Below are 12500 nucleotides of genomic sequence, written 5' to 3' on the forward strand. Positions count from 1 at the left end.
AAGAATGAAGATGCTGGTTAACTCTTGCATAAGGGATTTGGACAGCACAAGGATGAAAGAATGAAGATGCTGATTAACTCTTGCATAAGGGATTTGGACAGCACAGGGATGAAAGAATGAAGATGCTGGTTAACTCTTGCATAAGGGATTTGGACAGCACAGGGATGAAAGAATGAAGATGCTGGTTAACTCTTGCATAAGGGATTTGGACAGCACAGGGATGAAAGAGTGAAGATGCTGGTTAACTCTTGCATAAGGGATTTGGACAACACAGGGATGAAAGAATGAAGATGCTGGTTAACTCTTGCATAAGGGATTTGGACAACACAGGGATGAAAGAATGAAGATGCTGGTTAACTCTTGCATTAGCGATTTGGACAGTATAGGGATGAAAGAATGAAGATACTAATTAACTCTTGGATAAGGGATTTGGGCACTATAGGGATGAGCAAGAGTAGAAAGTCGTGTTCAGCGGGGCCGTGGGAGAGTGAGAGATACGCAGTTGGCAAGTTCAAAAGAGCAGTCAGCGTGAAAATATCGATAGAAGAGTGAGTGATGAGAGGATGAGCTGGCGAGGCAGAGCTTAATAGACGGTTAAGGTTAGGTTAGGTTAGGTTAGGTTAGCAGCGCCACACACGGCCACTATCAGAGAAGCATTTTCCTGTTTTTTTTTTTCTATTTCGGAATTCAAGTCAATGTTCGGTGCCATATGTCCAAAAAATGGTGCCAGCTGGTCGGGGAGCGTATATCCCTTTTCTGAACATCACAGAACAAATCACAGAACATCACAGAACAAGTAGCCACATCACAGAACATCACAGAACATATACCCACATCACAGAACATATACCCACATCACAGGACATCACAGAACATATAGCCACATCACAGAACATCACAGAACAAATAGCCACATCACAGAACATCACAGAACATATACCCACATCACAGGACATCACAGAACATATACCCACATCACAGGACATCACAGAACACATAGCCACATCACAGAACATCACAGAACATATAGCCAGATCATAGAACATCACAGAACAAATACCCACATCACAGAACATATACCCACATCACAGAACATCACAGAACATATACCCACATCACAGGACATCACAGAACACATAGCCACATCACAGAACAAATACCCACATCACAGAACATCACAGAACATATAGCCACATCACAGAGCATTACAGAACAAATACCCACATCACAGGACATCACAGAACATATACCCACATCACAGGACATCACAGAACATATACCCACATCACAGAACATCACAGAACATATAGCCACATCACAGAACATCACAGAACAAATACCCACATCACAGAACATCACAGAACATATAGCCACATCACAGAACATCACAGAACATATAGCCACATCACAGAACATCACAGAACATATAGCCACATCACAGAACATCACAGAACAAATACCCACATCACAGAACATCACAGAACAAATAGCCACATCACAGAACATTACAGAACATATAGCCACATCACAGAACATTACAGAACATATAGCCACATCACAGAACATCACAGAACAAATAGGCACATCACAGAACATCACAAAACAAATACCCACATCACAGAACATCACAGAACATATAGCCCCATCACAGAACATATACCCACATCACAGAACATCACAGAACATATAGCCACATCACAGAACATCACAGAACATATACCCACATCACAGAACATCACAGAACAAATACCCACATCACAGAACATCACAGAACAAATACCCACATCACAGAACATATACCCACATCACAGAACATCACAGAACAAATACCCACATCACAGAACATCACAAAACATATACCCACATCACAGAACATCACAAAACATCACAAAACAAATACCCACATCACAGAACATCACAGAACAAGTAGCCGACACATCACTCCCACAACCACGGCGTTAAAACAGCGATACAAGAAAAAGATTTAAAACTCAACGATGGAATTAAAAAAACCATCGAAAATACTAAAGGAAATATAGGACCCCGCAGTTTAAGCACTTGACTGGAGAACAAGAATCGATGTGAAGATAAGAAGAGACAGCCGAGGTTTTGAGTCGTTGCAAAGGCTGAACACTGTCTGCTGGCCGAGGAAAAATATGTGTTACTTATTTTTCGTAGGTTTTTGGTTTTCTCTTCTCTTTTTCCTTCCTTCCTTCCTCTTCTCCTTCCCTTCTCTCCTTCCTTCCTCTTCTCTCCTTTCTCTCCTTCCCTTTCCCTTCCTCTTCTCTCCTTCCTTCCCTTTTCCTTCTCTCTTCCTTCCTTCCTTCCCTTCCTCTTCTCCTTCCTTCCCTTCCTTTCCTTTCCTTCCTTCCTTCCCTTCCTTCTCTTCTCTCCTTCCTTCCTGTTGTCTTCCTTTTCTCCTTCCTTCCTTCCTCTTCTCTCCTTCCTTCTTCTCTTCCTTTCTCTTCCTTCCTTCCCTTCCCTTTCCCTTCCCTTCCCTTCCTTTTCTCTCCTTCCCTTCCCTTCCCTTCCCTTCCTCTTCTCTCCTTCCCTTCTCTATTGTCTTCCTTTTCTCTCCTTCCCTTCCCTTCCCTTCCCTTCCTCTTCTCTCCTTCCCTTCCCTTTCCTTTCCCTTCCCTTCTCTTCCCTTCCTCTTCTCTCCTTCCCTTCCCTGTTGTCTTCCTTTTCTCTCCTTCCCTTCCCTTCCTCTTCTCTCCTTCCCTTCCCTATTCTCTTCCTTTTCTCTCCTTCCCTTCCCTTCCCTTCCCTTCCCTTCCCTTCCTCTTCCCTCCTTCCCTTCCCTTCCCTTCCCGAGGATCATACTGGATTGGACAGGTCTGGCACAGAGTTATACACATAGAGTGTTCCCAGAGCCTGGATTTTGAAGCAACGGGCGGGCATCTCAGGGTGACGGATAGCGAGACAGAGAGAAATTTAACATCACACACTTATATCTGTCATTATCAAGTTACCAGCGCCTCGGCGATCCTGTCAGATAGACTTGTTATTTTCTTGTACATTTGTTACCCCCTGATCATTGTTACATAGGTACATGCCATACACCATTTGAATCGGAAAAATGTGCTGAATTTGAAACTAAACGAAAATCTAATGCAATAAAAAGTATATGAATGACGAGTTGACGCATATAAGGTGAACGAAAAAGTTTATACACGACCACATATTTTTATCATTATCTTATTGTAGGCATATCTAAGTGCAATAAGTGTGTGACCAAAATATCATAATAGTTTCTAGCTATTAGTGGTTAGGTGTAAACACGTGCAATAGTGGAAAGGCCGCCAATGAATCACCGTATTGCGGAAGACCACAGAGTTACAGGCAGGACCAGTGGCTTCACCTCTCACTGTGACGAGAGTTTGGCGTTGAGCCCTCTAGTCTATAACTCTGTGCTTCGCTTCCCTTCCCTTCCTTCCTCTTCTCTCCTTCCCTTCCCTTGCTTTCCTATTCTCTTCCTTTTCTCTCCTTCCCTTCCCTTTCCTTTCCCTTCCCTTCCCTTCCCTTCCCTTTCCTTTCCCTTCCCTTCCCTTCCCTTCCCTTCCTACCTCTTTCCTTCCTCTCCTCTCCTTCCCTTCCCTTTCCTTTCCCTTCCCTTCCTTTCCCTTCCTACCTCTTTCCTTCCTCTCCTCTCCTTCCCTTCCCTTCCCTTTCCTTCCCTTCCCTTCCCGCCGACCATACCGGACTAGACTGGACTCGCCCCACCCTGGCTAAAAGCAACATTAGGAATTTCGTCTCCTAAACATTTAATTTATGGCTGTATTTTGCTTTCCAATGTCACTGGTATTTAATTTGATGACAGATGGCGCCACTATAAACACACGCCTTGCCTGCCATACCATGCTGGGGCCGGGCGTCCTGTCTACCGGCGCCACAGAACGTAAACAAAATAAGTGCGGTTATATCGATTTTTGGCTTTTAAGTAACTTTAAACACACATTGTAAAGCGTCCGCGTTGCCAATTAATATCAAATACGGTCTATTCATGGCTGCCAGCACTGGATCACGAAGGGCCTTTTGTCCTCCTGTAAACAAAGCAACCAATGGAAACTATGATATTTTACTATCGTCAAACCATTTCGAATAGTTCGCTTCGGCGTTCGATTCAGCGGGTCGTTGCCTCCCTCCCCTCCGCTCTGACGCACACACTTCTTCCTGTCTTACTCTCCCTTCCCTTCCCTTCCCTTCCCTTCTCTTCCCTTCCTTCCTCTTCCCTTCCCTTTCTTTCCTTTTCTATTCCTTTTCCTTCCTTCCCTTCCCTTTCCCTCCCTTCCCTTCTTTTCCCTTCCCTTGCTTCCTTTTTCTATTCCTTTTATTTCCTTCCCTTCCCTTCCCTTCCCTTTCTTTCCTTTTCCTTCTCTTCCCTTCCTTTCCCTTCCCTTCCCTTCTCTTCCCTTTCCTTTCCTTCTCTTCCCTTCCCTTTCTTTCCTTTTCTATTCCTTTTCTTTCCTTCCCTTCCCTTTCCCTGTCCTTTCCTTTCCTTCTCTTCCCTTCCCTTCTCTTCCCTTCCCTTTCTTTCCTTTTCTATACCTTTTCCTCCCTTTCCTTCCCTTTCCCTTCCCTTACTTCCTTTCCTTTCCCTTCTTTTCCCTTCCCTTTCTTTCCTTTTCTATTCCTTTTCTTTCCTTTTCCTTCCTTCCCTTCCCTTCCTTCCTCTTCCCTTCCCTTTCTTTCTTTTTATATTCCTTTTCCTTCCTTCCCTTCCCTTCCCTTCCCTTATCATACCTTTCCTTCCCTTCCCTTCCCTTCCCTTCCCTTCCATTCCATTCTTTTCCCTTCCCTTCCCTTCCCATCCCTTCCCTTCCATTCCCTTCCCTTCCCTTCCCTTCCATTCCCCTTCATCCTTTCTCTTCTCGTCCCTTCCCTTCCCATTCCTTCCTTTTCCCTTCCTTTCCTTCCTTACTTCCTTCCTTCCTCTCCTTCTTCCATTCCTTCCTTCCCTCCTTCCTTCCTTCCTTCCTTTATCATCCCTTCCTCTCCGTCCTTTCCCTTCCTTCCTTCCCTTTCCTTCCTTCCTCCCTTCCCTTCCTTTATCATCCTCCTTCCTTTTCTTCCTTCCTTCCCTTCCCTTCCCTTCCCTTCCCTTCCCTTCCCTTCCCTTCCCTTTCCTTTCCTTCTCTTTCCTTCCCTTGCTTCCTTTTTATATTCCTTTTCTTTCCTTTCCTTCCGTTTCCCTTCCCTTCCCTTCTCTTCCCTTTCCTTTCCTTCTCTTCCCTTCCCTTACTTCCTTTCCTTTCCCTTCTCTTCCCTTCCTTTTCTTTCCTTTTCTATTCCTTTTCTTTCCTTCCCTTCTATTCTCTTCCCTTCCCTTCCTTCCTCTTCCCTTCCCTTTCTTTCCTTTTCTCTTCCTTTTCTTTCCTTCCCTTCCCTTTCCTTTCCTTTCCCTTTCTTTCCTTTTCTCTTCCTTTTCCTTCCTTCCCTTCCCTTTCCTTTCCTTTCCCTTCCTTCCTCTTCCCTTCCCTTCCATTCCCTTATCATATCTTTCCTTCCCTTCCATTCTTTTCCCTTCCCTTCCATTCCCTTCTCTTCCCTTCCCTTCCCTTCTATTCCCTTCCCTTCCCTTCCCTTCCCATCCATTCCCTTCCCTTCCCTTCCCTTCCCTTCCATTCCCCTTCATCCTTTCTCTTCTCGTCCCTTCCCTTCCCATTCCTTCCTTTCCTTCCCTTCCCTTCCCTTCCCTTCCATTCCATTCCATTCCCTTCTCATCCCTTTCCTTCCTTTTCCCTTCCCTTCTCTTCCCTTTCCTTCCTTTATCATCCCCTTCCTTCCTCTTCCCTTCCATTCCCTTCCTCTCTCTTCCCTTCCCTTTCCTTCCTCTTCCCTTCGCTTCCTTTATCATCCCCTTCCTTCCCTTCCTTTCCTTTCCCTTCCCTTCGCTCCCCTTCCCTTCCCCTCTGTCTCCCCATTACCCGACAGACAGACCCAAATTACCGCACTTAGGATAATTTACCTATATCAAATCACTATAGCAGGCAACCTCATAATGTGCTAATAGGCTTGCTGTGCCCTGCCTTTCCGTGTTTCCATGTTTCCTCCTTCCCTGAGTAGTTTGTGTCGTTACAGGTCATGGAAGGCTGTCCGACCTGCCCCTTAGTTTGCTATTAAAAGAGGAGGAGGAGGAGGAGGAGGAGGAGGAAGATGAAAACGAACATGAGACGAGATAAAAGGGAAGAGGAGGAGGAGGAGGAGGAAGAAGAGGAAGATAAGGAGGAGGAGGAAGACGAGGAGGAAGAGAAAGATGAAACTGAGTATGAATGAAATTGGAAGAGAGAGGAAGGAAGGGAAGGGAAGAAAAGGAAGGAAGGAAGAAGGAAGGAAGGAAGAAAGGAAGACAGGAAGAAGGGAAGGAAGGGAGGAAGAAGAAAGGAAGGAAGAAAGAAGGGAAAGGAAGGAAGAAAAAAAGGAAGGAAAAAAGAAGGAGGAAGAAAGAAGGAAGGAAAGAAGGAAGAAGAGGAAGAGTGAACTGAACTAACGAGATGAAACGAGCAACAGGAGGAGGAGGAGGAGGAGGAGGAGGAGGAGGAGGAGGAGGAATGACCGGAGGAAAGGTGTAAAGAAGGAGAGAGACATGCAGAAAGGAAGATAAATGAAGAGGAAGAAGAGGAAGAGGAAGAGGAGGAGGAGGAGGAGGAGAAGGAAATAAAGATGATAAAAAAATAGGAGAAAAAAGGAAAAAAAGAGAAAAAGAAGGAAGGAAGGAAGGAAGGGAGGAGAAGGAAGAGGAGGAAGAAGGGAAGGAGAGAAAGATAGGAAGAACGGAGGGAAAGGAGGGAATGGAGAGAAAGGAAAGGAGAGAAAGAAAATAAATGAGAAATGGAGGAAAAAGAGAGAGAAGAGGAAGAAAATGAAGGAGATGGAGGAAAGAGGAGAAAGATGGAGGGAAGAAAAGAGGAAGAGGAAGAATGGGAAGAGGGAAGGAGAAGAGAGGAAGAGGAAGAGGAAGAAGAGGAGGAAGAAATAAGAGGAAAGGAGGAAGAATGGGAAGGATGGAGATAAAGAGGAAGAGGAAGAGGAAGAAGAGGAGGAAGAATGGAAAGAGGGAAGAAGAGAGGAAGAGGAAGAGGAAGAAGAGGAGGAAGAAATAAGAGGAAAGGAGGGAGATAAAGAGGAAAGAGAGAGAGAAGAAAATGAAGAGGAGGAAGAAGAGAAAAGGAGAGAAATAGGAAGGAAAGGAAGAAAAGGAAGAAAAGGAAGAAAAAAGAGGATGAGGAAAAAGAGGAAGAAAGAGGAAAAGAGGAAGAGAAAGGAAGAAAAGAGATAGGAAGGAAAGGAAGAAAAAGGAAGAAAAGAGGAAAAAAAGAAGAAAAAGAGGAAGGAAGAAAAAGGAAGAAGAAAAAGAAAAATGTAAAGAAAAATATGAAGAAAAGGAAAAGGAAAAAAGAGGAAAGAGGAAAAGGAGGAAAAAGGAAGAAAAATGTAAAAGAAGAAAATATGAAGAAAAAGGGAGAAAAAGGAAGAAAAAGAGGAAAAAAGAGGAAAAGAGGAAAGAAAGGAAATGAAGAAAAATGTAAAAGAAGAAAATATGAAGAAAAAGGAAGAAAAAGGAAGAAAAAAAGAGGAAAAAAGAGGAAAAGAGGAAAGAAAGGAAATGAAGAAAAATGTAAAAGAAGAAAATATGAAGAAAAAGGAAGAAAAAGAGGAAGAAAAAAGAGGAAGAAAGAGGAAAAGAGGAAAGAAAGGAAATGAAGAAAAATATAAAAGAAGAAAATATGAAGAAAAAGGAAGAAAATGGGGAAGAAAAAGTGAAGGAAAGAAAATTAAGAAAGAAAATGAAGAAAATAGGAAGAAAAAGAGAGAAAGGAGGAAGAGAAAGAAGTGGAGGAAAGAAGAAAATGAGGAAAGAAAAGAAAGAAAAAAAGAAAAAGGAAAAGAAGACAAATTGAAAGGAATAAAATGAAAAGGAAAGAGAGAAAGACTTGGAGGAAAAGGAGGAGGGAAGAAAAGGAGAGGAGAGAAGAAAGGAAGGAAGAGGAAAGGGAGAGATGGAGAGAAGAAAAATCTCTCTCTCTCTCTCTCTCTCTCTCTCTCTCTCTCTCTCTCTCTCTCTCTCTTTGGAGGAAAGAAAATTAAAGCAAATCTCTCATAACTCTTTCCTCCCTCCATTCTGCGACTGCATATTCTCTCTCTCTCTCTCTCTCTCTCTCTCTCTCTCTCTCTCTCTCTCTCTCTCTCTCTCTCTCTCTCTCTCTCTCTCTCTCTTTCCACCACAAGATCAATACGCCAGGACTGACAGAATCTCTCTCTCTCTCTCTCTCTCTCTCTCTCTCTGAAGCCTAAAATCAACGTCAATAATAATAATAATAATAATAATAATAATAATAATAATAAAAATAATAATAATAATAATAATAATATAATAACAATAATAATAATAATAATAATAATAATAATAATAATAATAATAATAATAATAGTAATAATTATAATAAATTAGAGAGAGAGAGAGATAGAGAGAGAGATGAAAGGTAATTTGTATGATAATTATCACTCCAATCATTCCTCAATTAACATCTCTCTCTCTCTCTCTCTCTCTCTCTCTCTCTCTCTCTCTCTCTCTCTCTCTCTCTCTCGCAATGAGAGAGAGAGAGAGAGAGAGAGAGAAGAGAAGAGAGAGAAGAAGAGAGAGAGAGAGAGAGAGAAGAGTGAGTATATATGTGAATGTTGCTGTTGTCGGAATAACTCTCACTCTCTCTCTCTCTCTCTCTCTCTCTCTCTCTCTCTCTCGTGTCGTTAGAGGTGGAATCTTAGTCACTTTTCTCTATATTACAACATGTTTCTCTCTCTCTCTCTCTCTCTCTCTCTCTCTCTCTCTCTCTCTCTCAGTCTTTCCGTCCCTCTCTATCTCGTGTGTGAGTGTGTGTGTGTGTGTGTGTGTGTGTGTGTGTGTGTGTGTGTGTGTGTGTGTGTTTATCTTTCTTTCTATTTGTCTGTCTATATTAGCTTTTCTATGAGAGAGAGAGAGAGAGAGAGAGAGAGAGAGAGTATTGAACTTCATAAAAATTGTATTTCCCAAACGATATTTCATTTTTTATAGTTTGAAAACAACTCTCTCTCTCTCTCTCTCTCTCTCTCTCTCTCTCTCTCTCTCTCTCTCTCTCTCTCCAATTCGAGTCGTCTACCCATCTCTTTATACTCTCTCTCTCTCTCTCTCTCGATCCCTGGTGCGATTTAAGACATCTGTCACACTGAGAGAGAGAGAAGTTCTCTCTCTCTCTTATTGGCTTTGTCGAAAACTTTGTCGCGCCAGACTTAACAAAATCATTTCTTTACGACTTTCCCCCAGAGATTACTAACACGATATCGATGTTAAAATATTCATAAGTTAACATGGACCGACTTGATTATATGTGACGATGTGTATGTTAAGTGTGAGTCTTCGTTCGTTACAGTATAGAAGAGATGTCGGTATTACCAACACAAAAAAAACTCGGCACCTTCTAAATTTAAACTGTTCTTTCCCTTTTCTGTGTGTCAATATTACCAACACAAAAAAACAACGCCAGCTTCTAAATCTAAACTGTTCTTCCCCTTCTGTGTCAGTATTACCAACACAAAAAACAACAACGCCAGCTTCTAAATCTAAACTGTTCTTCCCCTTCTGTGTCAGTATTACCAACACAAAAAACAACGGCATATTCTTCCTTTAAATTGTTTCTCGCCTTCTCTGTGTGTCAGTATTTCCAACACACACACAAAAAAAACGGCAACTTCTTCTTCCTATAAACTGTTTCTCCTCTTCGTTGTGTTCCAAGCTCTCCTTCACTAAGATATCTCCGTCATTACCAACACTAAATACAACGGCAATTTCTATCCTGGAGGCTGCAGAACGCTTAACCTCAGACCTTGCTTTCATTTCCGATTGGGGTAGGAGGAACTTGGTGTCCTTCAACGCCTCAAAAACTCAATTTCTCCACCTATCAACTCGACCCAATCTTCGAAGCGCCCATCCCATATTCTTCGATAACACTCAGCTGTCACCTTCTACAACAAACAAACATCCTCTGTCTATTCTTAACTCAAAATCTCAACTGGAAACTTCACATCTCCTCTCTCACTAAATCAGCTTCCTCGAGGTTGGGCGTTCTGTACCGTCTCCGCCAGTTCTTCTCCCCCGCACAGTTGCTGTCCATATACAGGGGCCTTGTCCGCCCTCGTATGGAGTATGCATCTCACGCTCCTGGACAGAGTGGAGTCTAAGGCTCTGTCTCATCAGCTCTCCTCCTCTTACTGACAGTCTCCTATCTCTAAAATTTCGCCGCCATGTTGCCTCTCTTTCTATCTTCTATCGATATTTTCACGCTGACTGCTCTTCTGAACTTGATAACTGCATGCCTCCCCCCCTCCCGTGGCCCCACCGCACACGACTTTCTACTCTAGCTCAACCCTATACTGTCGAAATCCCTCATGCAAGAGTTAACCAGCATCGTCACTCCTTCATCCCTATTCTGTCCAAATCCCCTATGCAAGAGTTAACCAGCATCTTCACTCCTTCATCCCTATTCTGTCCAAATCCCCTATGCAAGAGTTAACCAGCATCTTCACTCCTTCATCCCTATTCTGTCCAAATCCCCTATGCAAGAGTTAACCAGCATCTTCACTCCTTCATCCCTATTCTGTCCAAATCCCCTATGCAAGAGTTAACCAGCATCTTCACTCCTTCATGCCTATTCTGTCCAAATCCCCTATGCAAGAGTTAACCAGCATCTTCACTCCTTCATCCCTATTCTGTCCAAATCCCCAATGCAAGAGTTAACCAGCATCTTCACTCCTTCATGCCTATTCTGTCCAAATCCCCAATGCAAGAGTTAACCAGCACCTTCACTCCTTCATCCCTATTCTGTCCAAATCCCCAATGCAAGAGCTAACCAGCATCTTCACTCCTTCATCCCTATCCTGTCCAAATCCCCTATGCAAGAGTTAACCACTATCTTCAGTCTCTCATCCCTTACACTGGTAAACTCTGAACTAGCCTTCCTTCGTCTGTATTTCCTCAAGCCTACGACTTCACCGCTTGTAGGAGGAGAGAGTATCAGGACATCTCTCCTAACGAAAAATTGAACTCTCTTTAGGCCACTCATCTCTAATGTCTTTTAAAGGGTCAGTGATTAACGAACATTATTTCTCATTTATTTTTCCTTTAAGGTAAAACCAATGTCCTTCGCGTTCGTTGTGTTCCAAGCTCTACCTCATTAAGAGACATCAGTATTACCAACACAAAAAAACGGCTTCCTCTTCTATATTCCCTACAATTCAACTTCATTATATTCTACACTGTCTACATTCAATTGCTCTTTCCTCGGCATGGTTCCGGAACACTGTGACTAGATGAGAAAATTAATTCGTTGTATGTAAGCGCTCGACCGGCAAATTGGCTTACAGAATAATGGGGGAGGCAATGCATGAGGGAAAATGGTGTTATGGTGATGGGCGTGAAAGGGAAACTATATTAAAATTGTATTAGGATTGGTTGTTGTAGTAGTAGTAGAGGTGGTAGTAAAAGGTGGAAGTAGTAGTAGTAGTAGTAGTAGTAGTAAGAAAAGGAATAAATATAAGAGGAAGAAGAGGTAGGAGAAAAAGAGGAAAAAGAAGAAGGAAAAGAAGAAGACGGAGAAGAAAAAGAAGATGAAGTAGAAGAAGAAAAAAGAAGAAAAATAATAACAAAATGAAGAAGAGGAAGAAGAAGAAAAAGAAGAAAAAAGGAAAAGCAGAAAAGAGGAAGAAGAAAAATAAAGAAAACAATAAGAAGAAAAAGATGAAAAAGAAAGAAGAGAAGAAAAAATAATAAAACAAATAGCAATAAAATCAACACACACACACACACACACACACACACACACACACACACACACACACACACACACACGTACATGGTTTTAGAAAGAGATCATGTCTATCCAACTTTCACACACACACACACACACACACACACACACACACACACTTTTCATACTTACGTTCACGATATGTTGGTAGTAGTAGTAGTAGTAGTAGTAGTAGTAGTAGTCTTCACTATTTTCTCACAAACACATATTCTTTTTTTCTTTTCTTTCTTTCTTTCTTTCCTTCTTCTTCTCCCTTCTTCCTTCCTTTATCTTCAGTCCTCTCTGTTTCCTTCTTCCATTACGGTCTGAAAGAGAAGGTAATTGCCGTTAACTCTCTCTCTCTCTCTCTCTCTCTCTCTCTCTCTCTCTCTCTCTCTCTCTCTCTCTCTCTCTCTCTGTCTTATCTTCCCTTCTCTCTTTTTTCCTTCTTCCTTTCATCTCCTCTTTCTATCCGATTTCTTTCCTCCTCCTCCTCCTCCTCCTCCTCCTCCTCCTCTTCCTTTTCCTTCCTTAGTTTCGTCTCTCAATCAAAGAGTATTTCACTTCTTTCCTTTCCTCCTCCTCCTCCTCCTCCTCCTCCTCCTCCTCTTCCTAATTAATGTCTTCCCCAAAGCTACAAAAATAATTAGCGTGGTGTTGGATCTGACCTTAAAAAATATG

General features: G+C 42.5%; 2 protein-coding genes across 6 annotated transcripts in view; one reads left to right on the plus strand and one right to left on the minus strand.

Annotated features, from left to right (window-relative positions):
* Nucleotides 1-12500, minus strand: part of LOC126987254 (translation initiation factor IF-2-like) — a 48299-nt gene that overhangs the window by 16495 nt on the left and 19304 nt on the right. For all 5 annotated transcript variants that reach the window (XM_050844092.1, XM_050844088.1, XM_050844090.1 and 2 more), the window contains exon 2: nucleotides 11973-12145. The gene's annotated coding sequence lies outside the window, so the exon portion shown is untranslated. The remainder of the gene's footprint in view (nucleotides 1-11972; nucleotides 12146-12500) is intronic.
* LOC126987441 (uncharacterized) lies at nucleotides 721-1690 on the plus strand. The gene is made up of 2 exons (XM_050844406.1): nucleotides 721-1029; nucleotides 1172-1690. Exons 1-2 carry the CDS (start codon nucleotides 721-723, stop codon nucleotides 1688-1690), a joined length of 828 nt encoding a protein of 275 aa, XP_050700363.1.

This window comes from Eriocheir sinensis, chromosome 64, assembly GCF_024679095.1.
Source record: "Eriocheir sinensis breed Jianghai 21 chromosome 64, ASM2467909v1, whole genome shotgun sequence".
Classification (NCBI taxonomy): Eukaryota; Metazoa; Arthropoda; class Malacostraca; order Decapoda; family Varunidae; genus Eriocheir; species Eriocheir sinensis.

Excerpts from the sequence above, each read along its gene's own strand:
- LOC126987441 (XM_050844406.1), top strand. The coding sequence starts at position 721 with ATGGTGCCAGCTGGTCGGGGAGCGTATATCCCTTTTCTGAACATCACA. Across the intron at positions 1,030-1,171 it reads AGAACATCACAGAACATATA|AACATCACAGAACATATAGC; the intron begins GCCAGATCATAG and ends CCCACATCACAG.